This window comes from Melospiza georgiana, chromosome 13 (assembly GCF_028018845.1).
Source record: "Melospiza georgiana isolate bMelGeo1 chromosome 13, bMelGeo1.pri, whole genome shotgun sequence".
NCBI lineage: Eukaryota > Metazoa > Chordata > Aves > Passeriformes > Passerellidae > Melospiza > Melospiza georgiana.
The window spans coordinates 7,035,824-7,062,650 of NC_080442.1; the positions used below are offsets into that span (position 1 = coordinate 7,035,824).

The following is a 26,827-nucleotide window of genomic DNA, read 5'->3' on the forward strand; positions in this document are numbered from 1 at the left end:
AACTCTGTTAGCATTCTCAGAGAGATCAGGGACTGCAGAAATGGTGCAGGTTAATAGATCTCCCCTACAACAGAGGGCTGAGTTCAGGATTGAGGATTATGATGGGGTAGCAAAGGAAAGCTCTGGTCATTATCATCCCAGTACTATGGGGCCTCATCATTGTGCTTAGCATCACACAAGCATGTAGCAAAAAATGAAATTACTCAGTCCTTACATCCCAGTTACTGTCCTCACCACTTGGGCACAGAGTGACCCAAGGGTGCCATGTCCAATATGCATTGCATTTGCTCACTCCATTTCCCACTTTGCTGCTGACTACAGAAGCCACACCTCTGTGAAAATACAATAGATCTTATTCTTGCAAATTATTTTTCGAAGAGCTGTTAAGATTTTCAAAATGTCCTAATTAAGACATTCAAATAAGCAGCCAGATGAATACACAGTCCATGTATTCAAGACTGAGATAAACAAAATGTTCAGAATTAATGTGCTCTTGTCATACTCATCACACTTACCATGTATATTTTATGTCAAAATAACGTTTCTCTAGCATTATAGCACTGTGTCACAGTCTTGAAAAAAATAATACCCTAAGCAGTGGTGATAAACAACATCCTGTCCAAATGAAACTAAAAAAGGCTTTGCTTTAAAAAAATCTAGTAGTGAGTATGGGCTATTATTAATTCTTACAAGTGCTGTGGCTTTTGATACACAACAGACAAAATAATCTAGATGGTGCTGCAGTGTTGATACTCTGAAAAAGTGTTCTTTAAAGGGCTGCCTTGCACCAGGAACTTCTCTTTGATGGGTAAATGCTTATGGCAACAGCCTTGACAACTTATATTCACCTCTTCTGTGTGTGTCTTAATACTTGTCAGCCAGAGATGCTCAGCAGAGAAGTTACATGCCTGAGGTATCTCCTTATGCTTAAATGCTACAGTGTTTTTGGTTGGTTTTTTTTTTTTTTTTTTTTTTTTTTTTCCAGTCCAAGGTGTTATCTGGCCCTCAGAACAGCTGGACACCTTTAGTCAGCAGTGAACCCCTCCAAGGCAGGCTGGTGGTGGTCCTGTTCCTGCATAGCAGTGAAGCTGAGGTAGCACTAGAGCCTTTGTGCTAGACACTGCTTTTGATAAAGCTGCCCTACAGAACAAAGGAGTGTTCTGACAGTGAAAAACTTCCCAAAGTCACTGCAGGAGGATGGTTTGGGGGATGAAGCCCTCCAGAGCTGACTCAGCTGCATTTTTTTTAGAAGCCTGGTGTGTGGCACTTTGCTCTCCCACAGCCCAACACCCTACAGGCCTGTGGGGAGCATCACTGTGTTTACCAGGGCACAGGAGGGAGATGATCATGAAGGAAGATGTGTTTATTATCAGACCAAATAAAAGCACACAGGAAAAGGCCTCCTTTGTGTTTATTTAAAAATAAATATTGAAAAGTTGGATCAGAGGAGAACACCTTCAGGGGCCTCAGTGAAAATTATGAGAGTGGCAAAGTTCATAGCCAGAGACTGATAGATTACAAATCTATTAAGAAAAATAAGTTTGAGAGTAAAACAAGCTAGTTATTTTTGGAATGCTTATCTCAGTCATGGTAACATTAAAACACCATCAGAGAGGCTCAGGGCATTGTTCTTTTACAACTTTTCACACTTTTCTAAGCTGTACACAGCTGCTATTTGGGCATGCAGTTAAATTTCTACATGTGAAGAGAGCTTCTGACACTCCTTGTTCTCCCTGGATTGCTGTACTCTGAAATTCACTTAATATCTTTTAGGAATATGTTTGCCTCTGGTTTTCTAATTGCTAATGACGTTACCTGAAGCCAGATGTACAAAGAAGAATTCTGTTCAGCCTAAAAATTTTCTGTCCCAAATCTAGGAGGCAAGCTGGTTGTGATTTATGCATCATATCCTGTAATACAGTGTTTCTCAGGGTCAATCTTTTACCACAAATAAAATCCACCAATACCTGAACTATGTCACTTGTTCTGGGATTTCCCTAGCAGGAAATCCAAATCCTGTGTACTGCAGATCTGCCCTAGTGAGATAATTATTGTTCTGCCAGGTTGTTGTAAGCAACACATCTGATCAAAGGCAAGGGAAAGGAGAATAATTGCCATGTGAATTGTTCGGAGTCCAGTTTAACGGCAGTATATGTTTTAAAATTGCATGGGACCACATGTATGTTGAAATCTGCCTCAAAATTGATTTTTTTCTTCATGTAAATGGAATATTTTGTGTGGGGTCTGATGCTGAGTGAATGTGAAATACTTAGGCAAGACAGGAGCCCAAGAGAGAACCAGAGGCTTGCTGCCAGTTGTATCAGAAAAGCAGGTGGAAAAACTTGGAAGAAAAGGCTATAGGTCCACTTTCAGGTGTGGTAAATATTTTCGGTAGATTTTAGTTGTTTTAAAATATATGATTGACTTCCTGTGTTGAGTTTCAGAGAACCACCTGTGATAACAAATGGGGCTTAAAAATGGCTTCCATTTTAAGGAAGGATTTTGTCTTTTTGTGTCAGAACAGATTGAAATGTGTGTGTGTTCCTATCCATATTTTGTTCAGCTATCATGTATTTTCTTGGATTAGAAGCCTCTGAGGTGCTAAGGGTATTTGCATATATGTTACACTTGCAAATGGCCTGTGACATTGAAGCATTCATAGCTGTGAAGACAATGTGGTTCTGAATCAAAGTTTTTCTCTTCTGCTTTCCTCCTCCAAGATTTTCTGGAGGAGCCTCTGCACTTGCTTTATCCCCTGAGATTCCATGGAAATCTGGCAGCTGGATTCAACTCTTTTTATTTGTGTTTCTGATAACTGTTCTACAGTACAGGCATCTTCAGAATCAAAAATGTTGATTCTGTACCCTGGCAAACATGACCCCCCAGGGGAATACATGTGTATGGGTATGTATGGGATGAAATTACTTACGTGTATGAGATGAAAGTCTCTCTGCACTGAAGCCAGACAGGCTTGCTGCCGTGGTGGCAGAGTGGTTGTGTAGCAAGAGTCTCCTGCAGAGTGCAGCCATCGTTTGCTAATATCTTGAACATCTGAGATGGAAATGAACATGAAAGTTTTTGACTTTATAACTAGAAATTGAATGAGTTACTAGTGTGCTTTTCCTTTTTTCCACTGAGATTTCCATTCTTCTCCTTCTGTGCCCCACTTTTGATTTTCCCCCCTGGTTTCAATATTTAAAGATGTTCAAATAATCAAATTTTGTTCCGCTGCTATGGAAAACACCACCACAATTTAGTCCCTTTATTCTGAAATAAATTAATTTTGTAAGTTTATTTAAAAGGCATTAACAAAACACCTGCCTCTTTAATTTAGCAGTGCTTGCTGCCAAGCATGTGCTGCTGCTTGGGCTTCATGTTTGTTATCAGATGCCTCAGTCATACTACAGAAAGTGTTGCATCTGTTCAGTTCTGGCTGAGATTGTTCATTTCCTTCTATTCAGATGCCGACTTTTCAAGTCTTAACATATTGTTTACTTTGCTGCTTTTTCATTCACAGCCCTGTTTATAATGGGAAGGCAGGCAAGGTTTCCTGAGAAGAGTTGTGCTATGAAACAAAGTACTGTTATTTCTGAGGGTGTGGAAAGTATTCTTCACCTATTAGACTATTATGTGCCTAATGCTGAGGAAATAATAGTATTAATGTGCTTAAACTGGTCCTCTTAATGAATCTGAGAATGTCAGAATTTATACCCAAGATGTATGTCTGATAGGTGATCAGAAATCATTGCTGATATAAGCTGCTGGTTATTCATATTCCTTGTCTTAGAGACACCTTTGGAAGGAAGCTGTGGTCAGCAAAGAGAGAAAAATTATATAAATGTCATGTCCAGCTTAGTACTATATTGATTTATCTAATATTTGATTCAAATAAACAAAGAAACTCCATGGTAAAAATATTTACCTACTACTTTGTCCTCTGAGACTGTGCTATTAGGCTGTGCAAACAAGCAAAGGCACTAACACTCACAGAACTATAATTAAATATATTTGTTTAACAAGTTGTAAGTGCAAAATAGAAGACAAAAATCCCAAGTACTAACTGATGGGTGCTGCATTTTCTTTCCTGGATGATCTGACTTTATTTTTAATAGTGGTTTGAAAAAGAAGTTTTTAAAAATTGTGCATGTTTTAAAGAAGTATTCTGTGATGCAGAGAATTGTACTTAGCAGAAAAGAGCAGCTGTTACTGGAAGTTACAGTTAATTGTTGTATTTTCCAGCACAAGGTTGTTTGGTGGGAACAGTGGGGGAAAAATGCAAGCAACTGCCAAAAAAACAAGCATGTGAGGTGAAACTTGAATGTGCTCTCATGAGAACTTTCTAAGATTCATAAGTAACTGAGGAAAGCAGGCTGTGTTTAAGTCTCTGGAGATGTATGTGCTGTATGGAGACACAGCACAGCACACAGTGTTGGCAGAAGAAGGGAAGGACAACAGAAAGTCACAGAGAGTGATATGATAGGAGGGTAAGGCTCATCAGGATGGATAGAGGATAAAATGCTGCTGCCACTTCATATACTTTTGTTGGGGGGTTGTGTGTTTGTTTGGGGGTTTTTGTTTTCTTTTGTGATTCTCAGAGTAAATTTGAAGCACCTCTCCTTTCCCTTGCTCCCACAGCACAGGTTTGCTTGTGCTTTTTTAATGAAACAAGAAAAGCACGGCCCTGTTACAAATCTGTAGAAGAGAAGATGGATAAATTAGCCAGGAGCACTTTGTGAGCCCTGCAGGCCAAATCTGATGTGATCCATGTGCGCCCAAGAGGAACTTCAGCAAAATATCCCACCTGGGCTCTGGCTGCTGTTAGAGCAGTGGAAAGCTGTGGCAGGAAGGGGAGAAGAGGCCCTGTGGTGTGGGTGCTCCTGGCCTGGCACTGCCCTCTGCTCTGCTCTGGCACTGTGCTGAGCTGCAGAACGTGCCACAGGGGCTGTGCTCTGGGAATGCAGCTTGTTAGTCCATCTGTTCTTCCAGCACAGGGCTGTAAAACATTGTAGGTCATAACAGGCAGCTATTTATTTCTTAAGTCCTTAGGTGCCAGAGGGGAGGTTTCTGTTATGTATATAAAAATAGCACTGGAATGCATTTATTAGGAATTGACTGTATTTATTTTGAACCACAATATTTGAACATCCAGATCCACAGACAAAACTCCAAGAAAATACAGTTTCTGCTATACTCTGCGCTCAGTTCTCTGATCACTTATCCTTGCCTGTATTGCCACCCATTGTGAATAATTTCACTGACTTCAATAAAACATGCAGTAGCCAACTTTTAACTCAGTACTATTTGCAGCTTTCCAAATTACTCCAGTACTCAGTTTAGCTCTAAAGAGCAAACACATTGCTCCCAAAAAAAACAAACCCAAAATGAAAGTTGAACAATACCCTGAAGTTAATTTTTTTCAACGTTAAAATCAAGACTGATTACTATTAATTCATTAATCAAAATATCTTTCAGCTAGAAAAAAGTGTTGCTAACTGTTATTATTAGTTTAATGTGTGACCACTGAATATCAGTTGATATTAGGAAATTGCATAGTTCATGCAAGGTCAAAATACTGTTTTGTTTCTTATAAAATAGCTAATGCCTGTATAAGTTTATGGAATGAGGTGATTTTATTGTTCCCATTACATTATTATGTTTTTGTAGTAAAGAATCAGCTGAAGCCCTTGTCCTGAAAGCAGGAATTCATTCCTTGAAATTTAAATTTTCAATCACAGACAGGTCTATAACATCTTGTTACTGAATGAAATTCTGGCTTTTGTGAATCCAGGATGAATTGTGATATTAATACCATGTGTCCCCAAAGAATTTACAAAATATTGAATGATTAATTAAAAATTAAATTCTTTAAGCAAGCACAGAATTGACAATAATTTGAGAGCATATTTAAGACATTGTTATGCTAGCATGCTATGTGTCACTGCTTAAGATTTTCATGTTAATAACTTCAAGGCAAGTAAATGTCACTCAGACAGAAATTCTGTGCATAGGAATGACATGAGTAGGAGAAACAAGGTATTATGTTTTCTAGACAGAACATGTTGTGATCAAAAGGATTTTGAGAAAATGAACAACTTTATGTACCTTGGCCAATGCACAGGAATACAGCAAGTGTGGGCTAGTCCCTGAGCAGGCTGGATAAATAAACTGTCCTTTTCTCATTCCTGACCTGTATTCTCCTTTTCCCATGTTTTCCATGGTGGATTGAAGAGGCAATATAGTGATGCATATGGAGCCTACTGACTATGCAAAATCCTAACACAAGTGATAACCTGCCCCTACCATTTTGGATGAAATTGGTTACTTCTAGTTAATTAGCTGTTCATTTTCTGCACAGATATTTCATGTTAGATGTTGGTGTCAGTGGAAGGGCTGACACCACTGAGAGCTGAGGGCAGCCCTCCGACTGACTCTACCTCTGGAATCCCTCTGCAGACATAGGAGCCACCTGGGAGTGCTCCTGCCCAGGGGTGGCCAAGGGGAGAGAGAGAGCACTCACTGCTGGGGAGGGGTAAACCAAAGGATCAGTCTGCAACTGCATTTGCACCCCATCCTGCTTTATGTGGTGCAGTTTATCAATACACAGGACAGAGGATCTAGCTTGTCTCTGCTACCAAGAAAAGGTTTAAAATTAGGACTAATTTTCACATTGTATTTCAGATTCTTCTCTGCTCAGACTGAGAACTGTTTCTGTAAGCTCTCCCTTCTTGTTCCTAAGACTCTCTAGCCAGTGATACAAGGATGCATGGATCAAATGTGCATGGATATGGCAGAATTTAACCCACAACAGAGAGACTGAATTAAATGAGCATTTTGCAAAGGGCTGATAGGTCTCTGGGCAGCCTGAGTTCATTACAGTTATGTAAGTTTTCTTAAAAACATGATTAAAATTTGAATTATAGTCCCCCAAGTATGCTGCAAGATCTGACTTGGAGCTGCAGCAAGCAGAGCTTTGCTTCATGTGCTATTTTTGTTCCTTTTGCTGCCATGAATTTGGCATGGCATCCCAGGGAGTGGGATCAAGACAAGCAGTGACAAAGGCCTGATTGCTCCAAATGCTGAGGCAGGTTCTGACCATGGTATTTTGCAACATCTTCTGCACATACTGCACGGAAGTGCACAGCCTGTTAGTGGCAGCACAGAGGGTGAAATCAGGAATGCAGTGTGGAATTTGAGAGAACAGAGTTCTAGGAATCCAAAGGGAAGAGCACCCTGAAATGAGTGAATTGAATGGTGCTCTGAAGTTTAGCCATGAAAGTAGCTCAGGAGCATTGCTGAATCAGATGTCTGTTTATTCATGATCACCACCACCAAGCATGGACAGATGTATACATAGTAGAAATAAACTTTGCTTTAACTGAATACATTCCATTCACAGTGATTAAGCAGAAAAAATTTCATTTTCAAGGGTGGATATTTAGGAAGGGGTATATGTGCAACAGTTTCTCTTTAGTGAGAGATAACCACACATCAGAGCTCTGATGTGGATCTGACCTTCCTTGGGGAATTCAGACTTAGGACTAGCTCTGAGACCAGGTTCTAATTTTAATTACTGCTCCCACATTAAAAATTGGCCCCACAATGCAGATGAAATCTACCTATATAAACCAGCAGCAGCAGGACACTTTAAAGCTTATACAGACCTAGGCTTTGTGCTGACCTCTGCACAGCATCAGCCCCTTGCTGGGCCATCTCCACAGGAATGAATTGTATCCAGAAAGCACAGCGGAAGAGATGCAGATTAGTATTCTACATAAGGCTTTTAATATTGGGTAGCATAAAGGCCAAGTAAATAATCTAAAAATAACTAAGCATTAATGCTATGAAGACCCTGTGCAGAAGTTACCCTTTGTCTCCTGGTGCTGATCTTACAACAAGCAGTTTTTATCTTTTGTGATCATATTGTGAATTACTAAACCTAATCACTGAGGAGTTGATTTCTAGCTGATCAGTAGTGGCTCCATAAACTTTAGTAAAGTTATTTTAAACTGTTTCAATTGGCATTTAGCCAATTTGAGAATTGTTTTAAATGTTTAGACAAGCCACTCTCTTAAGAAGTGAGTGATGCTCTTGCACATTAATTCAGCACTGAACTTATTAACTAGCTATGCATGCAGTTTTTTATCAATCTCAACTATTTTCAGTTCATTAGACAGCATGATTAAGATCATATGAGTTGAAGTAACAGACCAGTGCATCATCTCACCACAATTGTATCTAGGATAACTTGACCTAAAAGCCATATGGAAAGGACAATTTAGCCTTTCCATATTCAAGATACCAGTTTTGAATATGATCAGCCCAATGTTTCATGGAAAGACTTCAGTTGTGAACTTCTGTACAGAATGTCTGTTTTGAAAGGTGAATTTCTAATTGAGACAAATGGATTTCATACAGTGGTCCAAACAACCATTTGCATAAAAACTGCACAACACAATGACAGAAAATTCTTCTCTTCTTATGCCATATTGGTCAATTCATATTTAGTGTGCACATCATTTTCTTCTCCTGGCTGAGGATCTGAGTGATGAATTTCAATAAAAATGACATAGGTCATTGCTCCAAGTACACCTCCCAGCAGAGGTGCAACTACAGGAACCCACCACCAATTATTACCAGCCCTGGAAGACAAAAAGAACAAGAATTAGTGCTATTTGTTACTGTGGTGAACACCTTTCTGTGAATTAGTCACTGAAGACATCCAGTGGTATGTCACTTGCTATACTGTAGGCATTTCTATTTTGTCTCATGTTTCTGTAAATGGGTGACACCCACCCTACCCAGGCTGGTTCTGATTGAAATGCTAAATAACAAGCACCTGACAGGTTGGTCTGTGTGTTGTACTTGCTGTATTTTAGAGAATAAGGCCTTTTTACTGCATGTCTATTTGGGGCCAGAGGTTGATTTCTACCTTGTGAAAAGCACGTTTCACTGACTTGCAGGGAAATGAAAGGGCACGTATTTATTGTCCAGCAATCTTCACTTGTGCTGTCCCCAGATGCTTGTGAATAGGTTTTCAGGATGTTACAAAAGTTCAAGTTCACACCTGAAATAGTATTATACCATCTTCCTCTTGCCAAATGTAAAAAATTAAACTGAATTTTGAGTAAATTTACCTAAAGCGATGTAATAAAATAGAGTGACTTTAAAGCTGATTATCCTTGACTGGAGTGGTCGAGATTTATATTTCATGATGTAGTATCTTATCTTTATGTTTAAAATCTGGTGTCATTGCAAGAGGCAAATAAATGCTTAGAAGTTTTATACACCTAAAACTTTATCTTAGAACTTTTGTTTTCACTAAGAAAGTCCAGCATGCTGATTCCACTGAAATGTTTACATTTGCACAATTACTAAGATTTCATTTTATATGTGTAGTTTTGCAGGCATATTTAAAGTAAGACTTCCATCACTGAACAGTATAAAACAATAAATAACAAACTCTTAATGCAGGAATATTGGGCTGGCAGAATTGCTGTCCTTTTCCTAGAGGTCCACTTTCAGACAGTAAATAACTGAGTATCTATGTCAGCACAGTGTCTCTTAACTGTACTGATGCATTAAGATGTTTTGATTTGAAAACATGCTGTATTAATTGAATATATGAGTCTCCAATAAAAATCCATCTACTTCAATTTCATGCATATTGAAAATGGAGAATTTTTTTTTTTCTCCCAGAAATACAAAGGGACAAATTAATCTGCAAGAGGAACTTTACAGGAAGCTGCAGGGAAACTTTTAAACTCTCAGGATAATTATTCAGCACTCAGTTGTAGAGCTTTATGCAGAAGTGAACTTGTGTTTGTCACAATGCAAGAATAGAACTGGGAGAATATTGTTGCCCTGTTGATTATACTATTACTCCTTGTTCAGAATTGTCTTGCATGTGTATGTTTTACCTTTGGAATTATTTCTGTTTTGCCCTGAGGATATAAAGTAACTTCTGATGTTGTTTTACTGAGTTTATAAATCTGTTTGGTTTTGAATCATGGATGGTTGTTGAGCACTTGAATTTCTGGAACAAGCACGGACTAATGTTTTATTGAATCAATCAGCAGAACAAAAGCTTTATCAAGTACTTGCACGTATTCTTCTGCGTGATGTGTTTATACGGGGGTGTGTAGTGAAGGTGTTTCTTGGCAGGGTTCTCTCAGCCTGTGCCATGAACTGGCCTTGTCAGCTCCTGGGTGACCTTCTCCAGATCACGGTCTGTGTCTGCAGCAGCTGCAGTCAGCTGTGTGCGGGACAGCCTGTGCTGATGCTGGCTGTGAAGCCTTTGAAGAGAGAGGCTGCTGCCAGAGCTGCAGTGAGGTCAGTCCGGACCCAGCCGAGCAGGGGTTTCTGTGGCACTCAGTGCTCTGCCATTGGCACAGGAGCAGGAACTCGCTGTGACAAGCACAGATGGCCAAGGGCCCCTCAGTGCCCTCAGCCTCTGGCTGTGCCCACACAGCTTTTCTTTAGGAGGGCACCCAGCGCCGCCTCTGCCATCGGCAGGTGCTGCGTGTGTGGGGAGGAGGCAGGAGGGGCCTGGCCGGCAGAGCTGAGCTTGGCTGCGGGAATTCCCGGGAAAGGACAGTGTCTAAGCTACAGGGATTGGCAACTTGGGCCCACCTTTCACTAGCCAGCTGCTGCGGGAAAGGGAGATACCGCTCTTCGTGAGGTAATGCGGGCTGCAGGGCTGCACCCCAGGCAAGGGAATTCGTGAGGTAATCCAGGCTGCAGGGCTGCACCCCGGGAAGAATGTTAAATGTTTCAGAGCCGCTTTGGCACCCAAATGCCGGTGCAGACAGGAGACTGGCCTCCTGGCCCTTCCCGCGGTGCAGTTCAGTTCGGCGCTGCCGCCGTGTCCCCGGTGCCGGCGGCCACGAGGTGTCAGCGTTACCGCGCCGAACCGCGCTGGGCTAGCCCGGGCTGCCTTCGAATGCTGCCACCAAATAAATACTGCTCTGGAGAGCCCCACCTCTCTCTCTTATTGCGGTTTCAGGCTCGGTTTTGCTTGTCAAAGTCCAGTCTGGTGTTTGGAATCAACGCTCTGGCTGTTTTCTCACTACAGACAATACTTTGCTCCCCAAACTTTTCTAAAGTTTACTATCATATTAAGCGTATGCTTAGGGAAGACTCCTGGTTTTCTGAGGGGAGCCTTTAACCAAAACAAACTATTTGCATGGGCTAGGGAAACCACACCACAGCTTGTGTCTTCGGGCTTGGCTTTGGGGGAAATGCCCCTTTAGGTGTCTTTGTGCAAAATGTACTAAAAGAAGCATTTAGAAAATCCCAGCTCAAGTGCAGTCCTGTCATCTGGACAATTCCATGGTCCAGCAGAAGGGCTCCCCTCCAGTCCAGTTCCCTGCCTGAGAGCATCATAAAACCAGCATTTACTATACCTTCAAGCATGTATTCCTTCAAAGGGAAGAGGGGTTTTCTCTATTGTGAGGTAATTATCTCAATGTTTAGAGTATTTGCTTGGGAACAGTGTAGAAAGTCTTGCCATTATTTATCTGATCTATTCCAAAGTGAAGGTTTCTGGTGGTCCCCAGCTGTTCTGTAGGCAATGCTTGAAAGTTCACTGACATGGACTCAATTGCCTTGGGAGATACTTCCATCCTCCCCCATTCAGTGTCTCCTGAGTATTTCCTACTGCTTGGTTTGTACAGCACTCCCCTCATGTCTCTGTGGAGGTTTCATGCTCAGCTCCCTGTTCCTGGACATGTCTTTACTGCAGAGCTTAAACACCTGCCTCAAGGTTGTGAATTCCATTTAAATGAAGATATCCAAGGTTTATTTGTCAGCTGTTGCTGCATCACTTTGAGTTGCTCAGGTACAGCAGAGCAATCAGGCAATTTAGGATCCTAACTACAATCATTCAGGCTTTTCCCGTGGCTCTTCCAGCTGCCTAATAAGGCTCTGGTTCTTCCTAAGTCTCACCTGGATCTGTGCAGTAAATAAATAAGAACATATTCCTGTTGTATCATTCCCTTGGACTTGGTTATAGTGGTAGCCTTTTAACTGAAGGCAGGGAAGAAGACTTCTTCCTCATTTTTTTTTGCATCACTTATATTGCTGTAAGTTTATTCTGGCAAGGATCAGAGATCTTGAATCTTATTTTTTATGTTCAAATTTTAAAGTTTCTTAACCAGGTCTTTCCAGTGAAACTGCATTCCCTCTCTTATATAAAACCTTAAACTACACTAGGAGAGAGTCTATGTTGGTGTAGATGTGAAGTTTTCTTGTCATTTTTTTCATGTAAATGAATATGACCATACTTTCAGAGAGAAGGAGAGGTCACTGGTATTCTGTGACTAGATCACAATACAATCAAGCTTCCAACTTTCAGGAATGTAATGGCCAACTTCATAATACATTACCAATTATAGACTGACACCATGGCCAATACCACAGCCAACAACTACTTGTGATTACACAGGTGTGAGAGAGGAGAATCCTGAATGTGGGATGTTGCTCTGTGTGTCCTTGTTTTTAAAAAAATGCAGTGCCATGGTGCAGTGGTAAGAGCTACTGGGGAGGAAAAGTTTGGCTGTAGCCAGACCAATGAGCTGATCTCTCACCAGAGCTGGGCTACATCCAGCCTTGGCTCTGTGCTGTGTGCCTGTTTCAGCTATGCCATGCATGGCTTTTTTTTGTATGAGAAAAGCTTTGCTACAGCTTTCCTCAAATAAGGTACATGATTTGTGTAAATAGAAATCCTACTGAATAAATAGAGATTTTGTGCTTCTTTTATTTCTTACTAAAATAAAATCTCTGCTAACCAGAGCTCTCCAGTGGCCTACAGTACTACTGGGGATTCCTACTTGTAAATAACTGGGAAAACAAACAATACAAAAATAAACCAAAAGATCTGCTTCCTGGTGACAGATTACTCTTGCTTAGATACCCCAGAGTGCCTCTTACTCTGGCTACGTGTAAGATGTGGATTTGATGTGCAGCTAATTAGCTGTGCATTAGGCCAGCCAAGAGTGTGTGTGTGTGCACATGGGGATTGAGAGGGCTCTGAAATGTGGGAAAATGAAGGGAGCTTTTCCATTCACTCCTTCACTCCCAGCCAGGAAGTCAGGCTTTTAGATTGCTGTATATTTCTGCAGTAACTCAGAAGTAATCATAGGCTAAATCAATCTGATGTGTCTCTGTTTTTTACAGCACCCAATAAATATTTCCACTTAATTCTCTCCTGATTTCCCCCCCGCCCTGAAAGCTGCAGGACACAAGAAGAAAGCACTCATATTTTCAGTGACCTCTTAGAAGCTCTAATATTTTGGGAAAGGTCTTCTTGAAACAATGATTGATATTAGAGATTATGCATGTTTGATTTGCCCTAGGAGCAGGAAATCCTTTTTAAAGCCCAGTTCCTAGAGGATATCTGGCTTAAAGTGCATGAATAGCTGCTTCTGGTATGCAAAGAATTACCTGTATGTATATAAAGTATGACTTGGTACCATGTTGAATCAGGATCTTACTTTCCTAGAAACATTTTCAGCCAGGAGCATCTGACTTCATCTCCAGGCATACTTACGTGAATACTTCCATCCCCCATCCTGCAACGGCTGTGAAGAGCCTTGGGCCAAGATCCCTGGCTGGGTTCATGGCACAGCCACTGTTCATTCCCAAGGAGCAAGTAAGAACAATTATAAGAAGTCCTACTGCAATTGGCTCCAGGCCCTTGGGAACACTCTTATTTTTGGTGTCAAACATAGCAAATATAGCCAGAAGAAGAACAGCTGTTGACATCACCTGAGCAAGGCAAAGAAAAGAATATTGAATAAATACATGTAGATTCTTTCCAATAATGAAAAGAAGGGCTATGGCAGCTTTGTGGATTGGAGTGGCTTAGAGCTGGTATTTAGTTTTATCCCACTATATACAATAGCAAAATTTGGAACTCAGTGCTTTTCTACTTCACAGTAATGAGAAGTTTTGATATCTGAGCTGAAAGACAAAGACAAGAAACGTGCTGAGGAAATTTGGAAAAAAAGTCTGCAACAACAAGAGGATTTAAAAGGCATTTCCTGTGTGAGGTCTAATGTTTGTTTCCACTTTTTTTTTTCCTGTCAATTTTACACTTTTATTGACTCAATTTTTGGTAGTTCTGCTGCTATAGCAATGCAAACAGTTCCATTGATATAGAAGTGTTTTATGTGACTGTAGTTTATGCTGAAAATTTAGACTAGATAAGCATCTCTTTATCCAGGTGTTGTAAAACATCAGAAGAAAAAGTGAAATCTGTCAAGTCAAAACTGAGCAGCTAAAATTAGGGTTGCATGTATAACTGTACCATGAACTCTGTACTACATATGCTAATTGAGCTGATGAAGGAAATTTTCTTGGAATTACTTCAATGCAAGTACAGCTCTGCTTAAATAAAATGTTTTGTCAATGTTGATTTTGCTAATAATTAACTTGATAGGAAAACAGACAAAAGCTTCAGCGATGTCAAAACATTCAATTTCTACTGATTTGAAGATGCTTAAGTTTGAGGGGTTTAAAAATTATTTGGTTTTCATCTGCTTTTAAGCTTGTTTTGAAGCATGCATGGGTAAAAAATATCATAGGGAAAAATCTGTTGACTGATGCAAAGATCAGAACTGTCTTTCTTACAAAACTTCAAAACAATGTTTAGATTTTTTTGAAGCCAGATTGCACAATCTTTTACGTAACAAAATTCTGTGTTCAGGACGTCTCTTGTTTTTCATACCTTACTCATTCAGTATTTATTTCATGTATTCCTGAAGAAGGTGGGTAAGTTGATTAGGAATATGTAAAAGATATGAAACTTCATTTTTTGCTGTTGCACAAGTGGAATTAAAGGACAAAGCTTAGAAATGAAATTGAGGATTTTTCAGATTTATTCATTTGAAAAATAAATACCACAAATCTATCTGTAAAAAAGAAGGCTAGAGAGGAGGCTCGTGGAGGCAGAAAACTCAGTTGTTCAGGGTATGTTAAACTGTCTGCTTAAGCATTATTTAAGGAATAATAGGTCCACAACATGGGCTGGATTTTGATGCAAGTGGCCATGACTACTGAGATTTATGGAGAAACATTGATTTATGCTGAGCAAAACCTCTTACATATATTGCTTTAAAGACATTTTGAGTGCAACAATTAAGATGATGTATGAGAAAGAACAACTTGGAATTATTTTGCTTGTAAAATATTACTAAAATGTAACCCCCTGCAAACAGCATTGCATTCTCATTCTATTGTACAAGGGAATATCTGGCTGAAATGGTGAGGTTTGGCACACTTTTTAGATCTATGTGATTTTTTACTGCTTGGCTTACATGTTTTTTTACATTTAATTTGTAGAATTAAGATAGCAAGTGCACTTACCTGATCTGCAAATCCATTTACAAGGGACAGATAGGGAGCTGGATATGTTGCAAAGATCTGTGCTGTTGCATTTGGTCCTGTGACTTCAAGTTTTCCATCGCTGTACTCCATAAAGGCATCTGTAGAAAAAAAAACAGCAACTGCTTGCACTTCTCCATGAACTTTTCTAGGTTTTCTAGGACTGGAATCTATGTGATAGGTCTGTGCACTTCACATTCTCAACTGAAACTGATCCAACCCAAACCATTAGGTGATTCTCTGATGGCTTTTTCCTAGGAGCCCCATTATTGGATTTGAGGTGATGTACTCCTCATACCCTCCTGTCTCATTTCTCCTCCTGTGCCTTGAAGTACTTGTTTCATGTGCCACAGATTTCCAAATGGAGCCGGTTTTCCCCTGCTCATAGCTCCAAGCTCAGTGCCAAGGAGCATTTTCTGATTCTGAGTACAGATGTGTTATCTGCAAGATGTGCTACATTTTTTCTGATGACCCAAGAAATGCACAGCATCCTGATTGTGCAGTTGTGGATTCCCAGCCAGCAGGAATGACTGCTATTCCATTTGACAATGGTGCAGTTTTAGAATAAGGAAGATATTAAATGGGATACTCAAATCTTCATAAACAGACATGAGTAACAAACCCTAATCCATTATTTTATTAATGGATCTGGTGATGAGATGATATTTGTGAATAAAGAAATAGCTCCCCATCTCCTATGGAAGTTGTGGTGAGGGTGATAAGCCCCTCCTGAACCTAGAAGATAAATCTATTTCTCCTTTTTTCTGTTTATTCTAGCTTTGCTTAAAGCCACAACATGAGTGCAGAGAATTTCAGTTGTTTGCTTAGATCAGGCTCTCATTTGAAGTGTCAGATAATTCTGTGGCATTTAACTATTATGGGGGGAAAAAAGGGATGATCTCCTATGTCTGTTTTTCTACCAGTGACTACTTTTCAGTGCACCTCAAAGAGTATGAAATTCCTACAAGTTGTAGGAAGTAAAAACTACAGAAGAGATTTGGAAATTAATTGGGGCAAGAGGAGGACTTGAGCAGAGATAGGGATATGAGAAAATCCAGCACTCCTGAATATGAGGAATATGTCCCTAACCTAGACCTAAGCTTCCTACTTTGGCTCCCTTCCCTACTGCTGCCCTTGTGGCAGAGCACAGTTTCTCCCCTGTCAACCCTATGTACCTGTTGACACTGCTGCATCATGGCCACAGCCATAATTCTCACTGTCAGGCTTGAGGAGAACTGATTCCAATGAAAATCCTGTTCTAGCATTCCAGTATCCAAATTCTAACACTAACCTTAAAAAAAGTAAACAACTTTTCCCAAAACAGTTCTCACTGTTCCTAAAGATTTTCCTCTTTGGGATTATTGTGGATACTGAGCACTGAGCTGACATGCAAGGAGCATTTCCATTTTTGTCCTTCCTGCTGCACCTAGACCCAGCATGGTCTGCAGACATAGTGCCCACAGGAGAGAGATGTTGGAGGAAATGGGCTGGGCCAGTGGAAGCAGAGTTTTGGAGCAGGGGGTTAAAGCACAAGTGATCCAACTGAGTGGATTCAGTCAGGCAGTTACTGTTTTTTCCTTTGCTGGCACACTGTGTAAAAACCCCCTGTGCCTCAAGGATAGGGGGAAGTTTTGCTTTTTCCCTGTCAAATATGTGATCTGTTTATCACTGTACCTGGAGTTCATTGCCTTGGAGAGTCACCTCTCAAGGGTGGTCTGAGCTTTGGTCAGGAGGGACTTGATCTCATATCCTGTACCCTCAATGAACAATGTTGGTGATTCTTGCCTACAGGCACTTGTAGCAGGTCTTTAATGTTTCTAATTTGCCTGGAAGATGGATAGCCCTATATCCTGGCTATTAAGTAATTTAAAATCCTTACTGAGAAATACATGATCTCAGAGTATCTGATTTCCCATGAATAATTTTTCTAAATATCAGAACATTTCCTGGAGTATTAAGTGTTTCAGTAAATTTGTAGGGTACCTGGAATGTTCAAGCCATTGTTTTTCCCTTCAAACTCTTTATGCTCTTTCCTTTCTTCTTTTTGTAGCTTTTGCTTCATTCCTGCCATTAGCCCTGTGTGAACAAGAGTCCTCTGCCTGCCTGACATTCATTGAAAAATTGGGGCCTTAGAGACTGCCTGACCTCTAGTTTGTCCTGTGAACATGTCTAAGGTGTACTCACTGTAATAAATCCCAAAGACAGCTGCTGCTCCAACGAATGCTCCCAGGAATTGTGCTAATATGTAAATTGGTAATTTGGTCCATTTTAATCTTCCAGTCACGCACATGGCTAATGAAACAGCTGGGTTTATGTGACCACCTGAAAAATAAATCAAAAATTAAGTCATGTGGATGACTCAGATACATGAGAATAGGTGAAGGATTTGTAAAAACGTGGGCACTTTTGAACACCAGAACAGTACATGGTTTTCTAGATGTTATTTTGCAGTTAAATGGTGACTGCAATTAAACTGAAACAAGTTTGATTAAATCAGAGGAGGGAGAGCAAAAGCCACTAAGATCCATCCTTACTCTTGATGCATGTGGACTGTGCTCTTTATCAGACTGCTGTCCTGCAGTATGTAACTTATGGAGAACTTTTCCAGAACAACAGTAACCTGCCCCATAGGCTGGGATGGGAGGGTCCCTTATTCTGCACATATTCCCTCTCCTCGAGGCTTTTGACTTTATTTTCAGGGGAGAACTGGGGCAGAAAAACATTCCTTTAGTATCCCAAGCACATATTAGGATAAGGACTGTTACTGGCTTGGGCTTGTACCTTGAGACAGTCCTGGAGTGCCCTGGATTTAAGTCATGTTTGTGTCCTTGTCTACAACCTGGGGTTACTTAGGAACTCAGTTTTCTTAAGACAAAATCAAATAATGTTAGGGCTGTCCAGTTTCATGTTGGCTGTTGGTGAGCTGTGCCTGGATGGCACCTGAGGACAGCAGTGCATAGTCCTTCACTGTGTTTCTATCTGGTTCTTGTGCTTTCCAGAAAGGTCCATGATAAGGAAACTGATAAAGTAGCTGTGCTGAAACAAAGTTCAGTTTCCTGTGAAACCACCTTCCTTTTTTAATTCAGTAGTAGCTACATCTGAACTTATGCATGAAAAAAGATTTCAGTAACATTGGAATTCTTCATGAAAATTTTAGTTTCTAAAATATATTATGTCATAGGGTCTCTTCCCTCAACATCTTTAGTCAACAAAAAAGGTGTTGTATGCTCTTGGAAAATTTCATTGCTTACAGATACATGGTTGCTACTTAAGAAACACAAATTGCCAAATAAATGAATAGGTACTTCTTTGTAATAAAGCCCCAAATTTTGTAAAGACATAGGAGCCTTTGCTTATCTTCCAGATAAGGTCTCCTTTTGGTCTGTAAGAATATCAGGAAAAAAAAATTGGCCTTTGTCTTTGGTAAAATAACTGAAAGAGCATGTCCTTTATCTATCAAAGATTAGTGATGGAGAAAGGGCTTCTGTGTACAGTTTGTGTTTGTTTGCACTTCAGGTCAGTGAGTCATTATCTTATGAAATCCAGGCACCTTTGATACATAATGAACTGACAAACACAGATAAAAAGCTGGATAAAACCTTCTTTGTAGCATTTCCAAATGCTGACCTAGTAGTGCCAGTCTTGAATTAAAAGCTGAATTCCTCACTGTGTTTCAAATTCTTCAGCACAGAGCAAATAGATGGATGGCACCTAATTTAACAGCCCTTCATGGGAATTTTGATTAATTGTTGTCTTTTGTTCCTTACTCTGGCTGGAATTAATAATTTTCCTTTCTTTCAACACCTGATTTTATTTCTCCACCTGTATATAATGCAGGGTAACTATGATGGCCAGGACAAGTTATAGTAATATTACAGAGGCCTAATTAACATTTAATATGGAAAGGTAAAGTCTAATTGAAGGCTCTCATGCTGACATAGGGGAGTTACAAGATGCTTGGTTTCTGTGCCACTGGTTTAAAACAAAAAGTTCACTTTGGACACTGTGTTCCTCCTTCTTTTGTGGTTGCAGTGATCACAGTCATCACTCTGAAATGCTAAGTTGGATAAAATAGGGGAAAGTATCTAGATATTGAGGAAAATTAAAAAGGGGAATTTTCCTAAATAAAAAGCTGAAATTCACTAAGCATCCAGACAATATATATTGTTAGCGTTTAGAATTTAGAATTACATAAAGAACTGATGAAAAATATTTTAGCAGTACCTAAACATGAGAATTTGACTCAAGAGCCACAGAAATTGCAAAAAAATTCTATCTAGGAACTTGCATTCTGAAGCGTCCACTAGTAATTGTGTGTTGGATAATAACAGCCTGTTGAAATATCTGTTCCTATTTTTTCACAGAGAAAATGCACTGCATGCAGAATCCTTTGTCGTGGGAAAAGCACAGGAAGCACAATACTGCAACATCTGCAACTGCTCTGCCCTGCTGGGATTGAACTCTAATTTTCTACATAATGATGGAGATGAATATCCCTTAAAGGTGCAAATGTAGGACAGGTCTTCACAGGTTTGTTTTCATGAATCTGCATTAGATGAGTTTAGCTGCCTCCATGTAAACCAAGAGCTGTAGTTAAAAGTTGTTCAGATAATAGGAACGTGCTGCTGAATTAATTTTGTGTGATATTAAGGAACAGTTCTGGTTTGTGTCAATGACAGTGACAAGACTGCCTGTTTTGTAGAACCTGGAGCACTTTCTAATGTGAGACTTTCTAATGGAAACCTTCTGCATGATGCCTCTGTAAAAGAATTTGTAAAGAGAAGAGAAATGGCCATTGTAATTTCTGTTACAGCAACTATTTCTAATGTCCTAATTACACCTAGAGAAATTTGTCCAGACCAACTTGACCCTCTTATGAAGGGTAAGAAATGCCTTTATGAGACCTGGAGTACAAGGGCACCATGTGCTTTAAAGGCCAATATAAACTCTGCATACAAAATAAAGTATTGTGTATTTTTGTGCTTAGCATTGTTCTTACAACCCATCATTTTCTATTTTAAAGGAAGACTGCAATTGTTAAAAGCATTTATACTAATGTTTCCAATCTTAGTTTGGCCAAATTGAATGGTGGAACAAGGAGACAAGGCAGCCTCCAATATGGCACCTGCGGACACTGGTTAGTTGCCCCAGCTAAAGAGAGATTCCTGACCAATCAGCTTGAGCAAGTGTTAAAGCAGAAATAAGGGGGAAAGGATACTGACAGTGTCATTGAATGTATCTCTGGTTCTGAATCTTTCTGATGTTTCTGCTTTCTATGATCTGGTGCCTCTGTGATAATCAGGAGCAGACTTGCTATTGCCTGTCAGAGGACATGAAGAAATAAATTGCACTCTGTAAGGCGAATCCTGTTCATTATACCCATTAGAGGGTCATTCTGCTTTCTGTGTAGCTGGCCACCATTTTGTCTGGTGACTGCTGGATTGCTCTTTGTGGTTATTTCTTTTAACACAGTGCCTGTTCTGCCCAGGGTCATCTCTATTGACAGGATTTTCAAAGCAACACCAAGCAGATTTCTGGTTTGCATAGAACACTTTCCATAAAAGCCAGAGGTCTGCCAAGGTTTTCACAGTGTAGTTGAGATCAGAATTTGGTGGGATATTTTTTCAAACACAAAGAATAGAAGGAGATAAGAACACACAAGATTTTCTTGCAAAACCCTGGTGCGGATTCTGCTGTAATGGTGCTTACTGTTGCTAACTTCTGATTGTTTATACTATGAAGTGGAAGCCCTTTAACAAGGGAGCCTTAGCACTTTAGCAATAAATGCTATAGAAGAAAAGTGACTTACCAGAAACGCCCCCGGACACGTACACTGCTATGGTGACTGCCATGGCAAAACCCACCGACACCGTCATGGGCCCTCCATGCACTCCGCGGCTCAGCACGGCCTGGCCCACACACCCACAGCCCAGAGCCTGTGTTTGGAAAGACAGGTGTCAAATCACAGCTGTGTCTGTCAAATGTTACTGCTTGTGACTTCTGCTCTCCTGGTACAGCTGCAAATGTTGTTGAGTACTGAAACAGTGCTAGAATTTGTCATGTGTGCCTTTGCTGCAACACACTTTTGCTTTTTATTTTTCTCATCTCTGTCACAGGGAAGAATGTCTGCTAATAAGAACAGAAAACTGTTCTCAGACACAATGAGGGGATACTCATCAGAACTTGAAGCCCAACAAGATTGCACTGCCCCTTCAACAAAACTCTGCATCTGAAAGTAAAATTAATTCTCTGAGGTAAGTTCTCAGTTTCAGACTGATGTGATAAGTGATGAAAAATTTACTGTAAAAGTTATGAAAGATAGTTCAAAAATATTTTAATGTTTAGTGCTGAAAATAGGGATTGAGACAACTTGCTGGTATTTCCATTGTATGTTATTGTTATGCTGACTTTATATCATATTGCTCTGGCAAAATATTTCACTGACTCTGCAGCTTGAACAATTAACTGAAGTAGAGATTTCTAAATAATTCACATTGAAGAATTCTAAATGGATTTAAACTAGTTTGGGATTTTTGTTGGTTCTCCTCAGAATAAAGTTCAGTAACAGGTTTAAATATTTGCTTAAGATGATGTTTATTCAGTTCAAAAGCCTCTGCTTACCTTCAAGCACATATTTAGAGTCTATTAAAGATGACAGGAAGGATATTCAAAGGGACAAAAACCTTGTAGTTTGAGATAGACTAGCTGATCCATTTCTATGTCTTTGAAAATCTGCTTTTTAAATATATATGCCTATGTGCTCTGCTGCACAAGGAGCCAATGGAAGCTCTCAAATAATTTCTATAGTCTGAAAATTTTTGCTTCTCTGCAGCGCTAAGTGATGTGACTCATACAGTTTCTGGGACGTGAGTAGATATATGTTGAGCAACCTTATTGCTTATTTTCAGTTGCAAGGCAACTGAATTCAGAAACTGACAAGTAATGGGAAAATCTGTCTTGCCTTAGAAATAGACTGTACCAAAATGATTTGGTGATCAAGGTTTAACAAGCAAGTCCTGCTCGAATAGATGCCATTTAAACAGGAAAATCATCCTTTTGTTTCCATTATTTCCCCAAGGGTTTTAGCTAATGCCAAAATGTGACAGAAAAGCTCTCCATAAAATTATTCTCTTAACCAGCTTTTGGATGCAGACGGCATTTCTAAGTGCCCCAAGACTGTGTCATATACCCAGGTGCAGCTCTTGCCTGAGGTCATAATCATGTAAGCAAACAAAACACTCACTGGTGCCAGAGTGTTGCAGCTTGGGTTATGTAAGGGTGGGGTGGTGTTAGATAGCCACAGTTTATTGGACTGTAATTAAAAGCTCCAGGACACAGTGCAGGCTCCAGTCAGCTGCTGTGCAAGAGATGAGGCACGCCTGCGTTAGCCCTGCTCTCACCTGCACTGCACGTGATCAGCACAAATGCACAGACAGACAGCAAACTGAAATAAAACAATAAAACACAGTGGGGTTGGTCACAGCTGAAATGGCATCTTTTTTTAAACTTCATATGAGACAATTCCTAATGTGTTTTTATGTTTAATATGGAAAGAATGGGTATGCTGGAATTCATAAGAATGTACAGGAGGTGGAATTAACATACTCTAGTCATCACTTTCCAGATTTCTTAAAGGGAGTATTCCAGAAACTGCACCAAGCAAGATTTTGGGGAAGATATGACTCAGATGAAGAGCAAGCTCAGTAGGCTGCTCTGGGCCCCTGCACATACTGGGATGCCAGTTGAATACAGGCAACCAGCTCAATCTACAAGTAGAGTGTGCACTTGTGTTCTGAAATGGCACAGGCAAAGTTTTGCAGACTCAAAGGCCATTCTTTTGAAAACATTCTCTCTTTCTGTAAGGATGATGAAAAAGAGAACAGGGGTAGAGGAGATGGTTATAGGAGGATAGGAGATAGCAACATCTATGTATATCAACTACAAATTCACAAGAAAAGAGAAGGAAATAACAGAAGGAGGCTGTGGCTTCCTTTATCACCAGAACTGAGGAGAGCCACACAGAACAGCTGTGCAGTCCTCTTGCATTATAGCTCCTGCTCTGCACATCTTAGGGAAATACACAACCACAGATGCTCCATTTCTGTGCTAACCAGTCTCTCTTCTACAGAGAAAACTCGTGAGCCAGCTGCAACACGGCTGCACTCAGGGGACCTGCTCATGTACAATGACTAAATGCTGCTGCAGGCACAGGCAGCGTGTGCCCATCCAGGGATGGGAAAACTGGAGCTGAGCCTGCAGGTCTGAGCTGTGTCACTGTAATACTCTCTCCATTTGCTGACCTTTTAAGAAGGAGAGAGAAAAGTTGCCTCATACCTACTGTAGTTAGGTTGGTGCAACTGGAAACTATCACCCAATCATGTAATTACACAAACAGCAATGTAATACCTTGGAAGTCTTTGTTTGAGTTAAGACCATCTAGATCACTGAGTTGTAATTAAATATTCTAAGATTTTAGGCCAAGCTCAGCCATCAGTTGCACCCACATCACTTATTGATTGAAGCACATGGAGTAAATGGGAGTTTAATTTACATAGATTACAGCCAGATCTCTTTATCTTATCTTGTCTATCTTATGTTGCCAGATTTTCCTCTTAGCAGTTGTCTATAGCCTGATCTGCTTAAAATTACTGGAGTACTTTCAGCACTGACTTTTTTTGTTCATAAAATCATTACTGCCCCGAAGAACACGCTTGGGTGTGGAATAGCTGTCTGAACCTTCTCTACCAAAAAAAAACTTACTTCATAGGCCATTAGATCATTCTCTTTGTCTTGGATAACAAGGCTAATGTTAGGAAAGGAAAACAACTGGCCTTCAATGAGTCTAAGGTCCTGTTACTGTCTGGAAACTTGCAGGACTTTGTGTCCCACATCAGAGAGACTAAAGATCATTTTGCCTCCATCTTACTATTTTCAGGATTTTTCCAAATGTTTGTAATAGCATTTTTCAGTGTTAATAGGCTTTCTGCAAGATCTGAAACCAAAATTTTAGGGAATCTATTTTTCTGCATGGCCAGTAAAGTTTTAGACATCTTAAAGAATGCTTACATAAAAAAGCCCCCTTCTTATCACCCAGTCCTAGGAGTGGTGTGCATTTATAGGCAGACCCTCTGACTGTCATGTTAAAGAGGCAGCTGAGTTTTGAGCAGTGTGGAGGGAATGAGCTGTGCTGGACTCTGTTCATCCCCGGCTCCAGCTGTGGTGACACACCTGCAGGGGGTTCCACAGGTGTCCCTGCAGGCACAGTGTGGTCTCAGTGGCTGCACAGCTGATGATGCTGTGCATGAGTTCAGGAATTCAATGTGTTATAAGTAATACAGTCAGCAGGTAAAAAAAAAAATTAATCATAAACTGCTCACTTTCAATCATGAAATGCTAGAAAAATAGTGGCTGTATTTGCAGGTAGGGATCTGAGCCTATGAAAACTTCACAGCATTCTTCATGGTGTACTGTAGTCTTGTGCAGTTCCCCTACCCAACATTAATATTTCCAAATAGGATTAGCTACTTATAAAAGTAGTAAATAAGCTTTTCAGTTTGAGGTGTGCTAATTTGGTCATATCTTCCTAAGGGAGTGTGTTTTAGAACTCACTTTCGTTTCCATCCCTTCATTTACAAAGCAAGTCTGCTTAAGAATTTACCTATTGAATTTCATAATAAGATGTTTTATAATATTAGAAACTTTTTCCACATAGAGATGTATTTTTGCTGTGTATTACATAGGATCTTAATTCAGACAGGGTTCCTAAGTATTCTTTCACCAGGGACAGTAATGCTAAAAGCAACAAAAACAGAGACATGTTAGATTTTCTAAAATTCAGGGCATTAGCTCTGCAAGAATTCAGGTTACAGGAAAACCCCTTTCAGGAAAGACCCGTCCTCATCCAATTTAATGTTTAATATTTGCTATATTTTGTTAAATCAGAGAGTATTTAAACTTTTAAAGGTGAGATAAAAAATACAGCTTACCAGTCAAGCTTACTAGTCACAGCTCTTATTTTATCATTAATGAAATGTTTTGGTGAGGTGGGGAGGATTTCTGTACGTTATGATTTAATCAAGTTTAGAGCAATAAAAATTCACTGTATCTGTTCTCCTGATGTTCTTCTGGGAAACAACCAATATCCTCTTGGGTTCAGATTGCTTTTAATTTTTTTTCAGACTTTCTATCTCATAAATAAGGGGTGCAAAAACCCCCAAGCCCTTACATTTAGTGAATTAAATAGTATAGACATAAGCCTTAAAATTATTGCCATTTTGAAACCATTTTCTAGTGACAGAAAGAGACATTACTACTTGGAGACATGATTGTAAATTTAATAAAACTTTGGATGATTTGTGTATATAAAGTTTTAAAAACATATAAGGTTCAAATTGCTTTGGGGGGAAAAAAATAGTGAAAATATTGAGGGACAGACTATGCTGTGTTATATAAACTGATGCTTTTAAATTTTATTATTGCTTTTGCATATGAAATAGGAGACAAATAAAAGTTTGAAATCACCTAGAGAGAATGCAAAAGTCTGCATTTTCTCATATTTTGTTATGATTAATATTGCACACTCAATCCTGAAATGCTAAATGCTTTTCTTTCCTGAATTATAGAGGGCAACTGGTTTGAGTCAGTTTCTTTACTGAAGACTGTTTTTATTTTCTTACTAATTTTTAGAAATTCAGGAAAGAAAATGAAATGTAATATTCAGACATAAACTTTCAGGAGTGAAACACTGCCTGTTGTATCAGGGCTAGAAAGAAAAGGCCAGGTAAAGGAACAACATCTTACCTAGCAGCCTTGAAGAGAAAAAGAATCTGTTCAGGTGCTGCTTCCCTCCCACCTTATTCAATTGTTCTTGAGCTATGATGCTTTGCTTCCTACCCCAAGTGAAAAGCTTTAAATCTTTCTAAACTCCTAAAATATATTTAGTCTCTGCACCAACTCTCTGTGTTCTGTAGCATTGAGAAAGTGTGCAAGAGTGGGCATTGCAGACTCTGAGAAAGGAGGATTTCTGTCCTGTCCCTGGAGTGTAAAGGGTGCATGTTCCTTTTCTTTTACTCCTTCCTTTAGCTGCAGAAACAGCGGGGTGGATCTCTGCTGGGCCCTCATGGTTAGAGGTACGTGCTTAGGAGTAATTAAAAGCAAAGCTGTTTGCTGTTGGAAAAAAAAAAAGAGGAAGATGAATGCTTTTAATAGTAAAGAAACGTGTGAGGAATGGGTTAGAGGAACTGAGTCACATTTGCCTTTAAACTGGACCATGGATTGGAGAGCTCCCTAGAATTCACTTGCAACTAGAATGGTTTACTGAACTGTTGAGATCACAAAGATATAAACTCACTGCATAGCACAAACTACATTTATTGTCTTTTATTCTGTTCTCCAACTGTTTATGACAGCTTTAAAAAGTTATTACTTTTATTACCTTTCTTTTATT

At 39.8% G+C, this 26,827-nt stretch overlaps 1 protein-coding gene across 5 annotated transcripts in view; it reads right to left on the bottom strand.

The window, feature by feature from the left end:
- Positions 1-5,097: 5,097 nt before the first annotated feature.
- Positions 5,098-26,827, bottom strand: part of AQP9 (aquaporin 9) — a 28,392-nt gene continuing 6,662 nt past the window's right edge. For all 5 annotated transcript variants that reach the window (XM_058033509.1, XM_058033510.1, XM_058033508.1 and 2 more), the window contains 5 exons: positions 21,191-21,317; positions 17,566-17,703; positions 15,364-15,482; positions 13,547-13,764; positions 5,098-8,639 (listed from right to left, as the gene is read on the bottom strand). In XM_058033509.1, the coding sequence (XP_057889492.1) occupies positions 8,477-8,639; positions 13,547-13,764; positions 15,364-15,482; positions 17,566-17,703; positions 21,191-21,317 (765 nt within the window). In that variant the 3' untranslated portion in view covers positions 5,098-8,476. The remainder of the gene's footprint in view (positions 8,640-13,546; positions 13,765-15,363; positions 15,483-17,565; positions 17,704-21,190; positions 21,318-26,827) is intronic.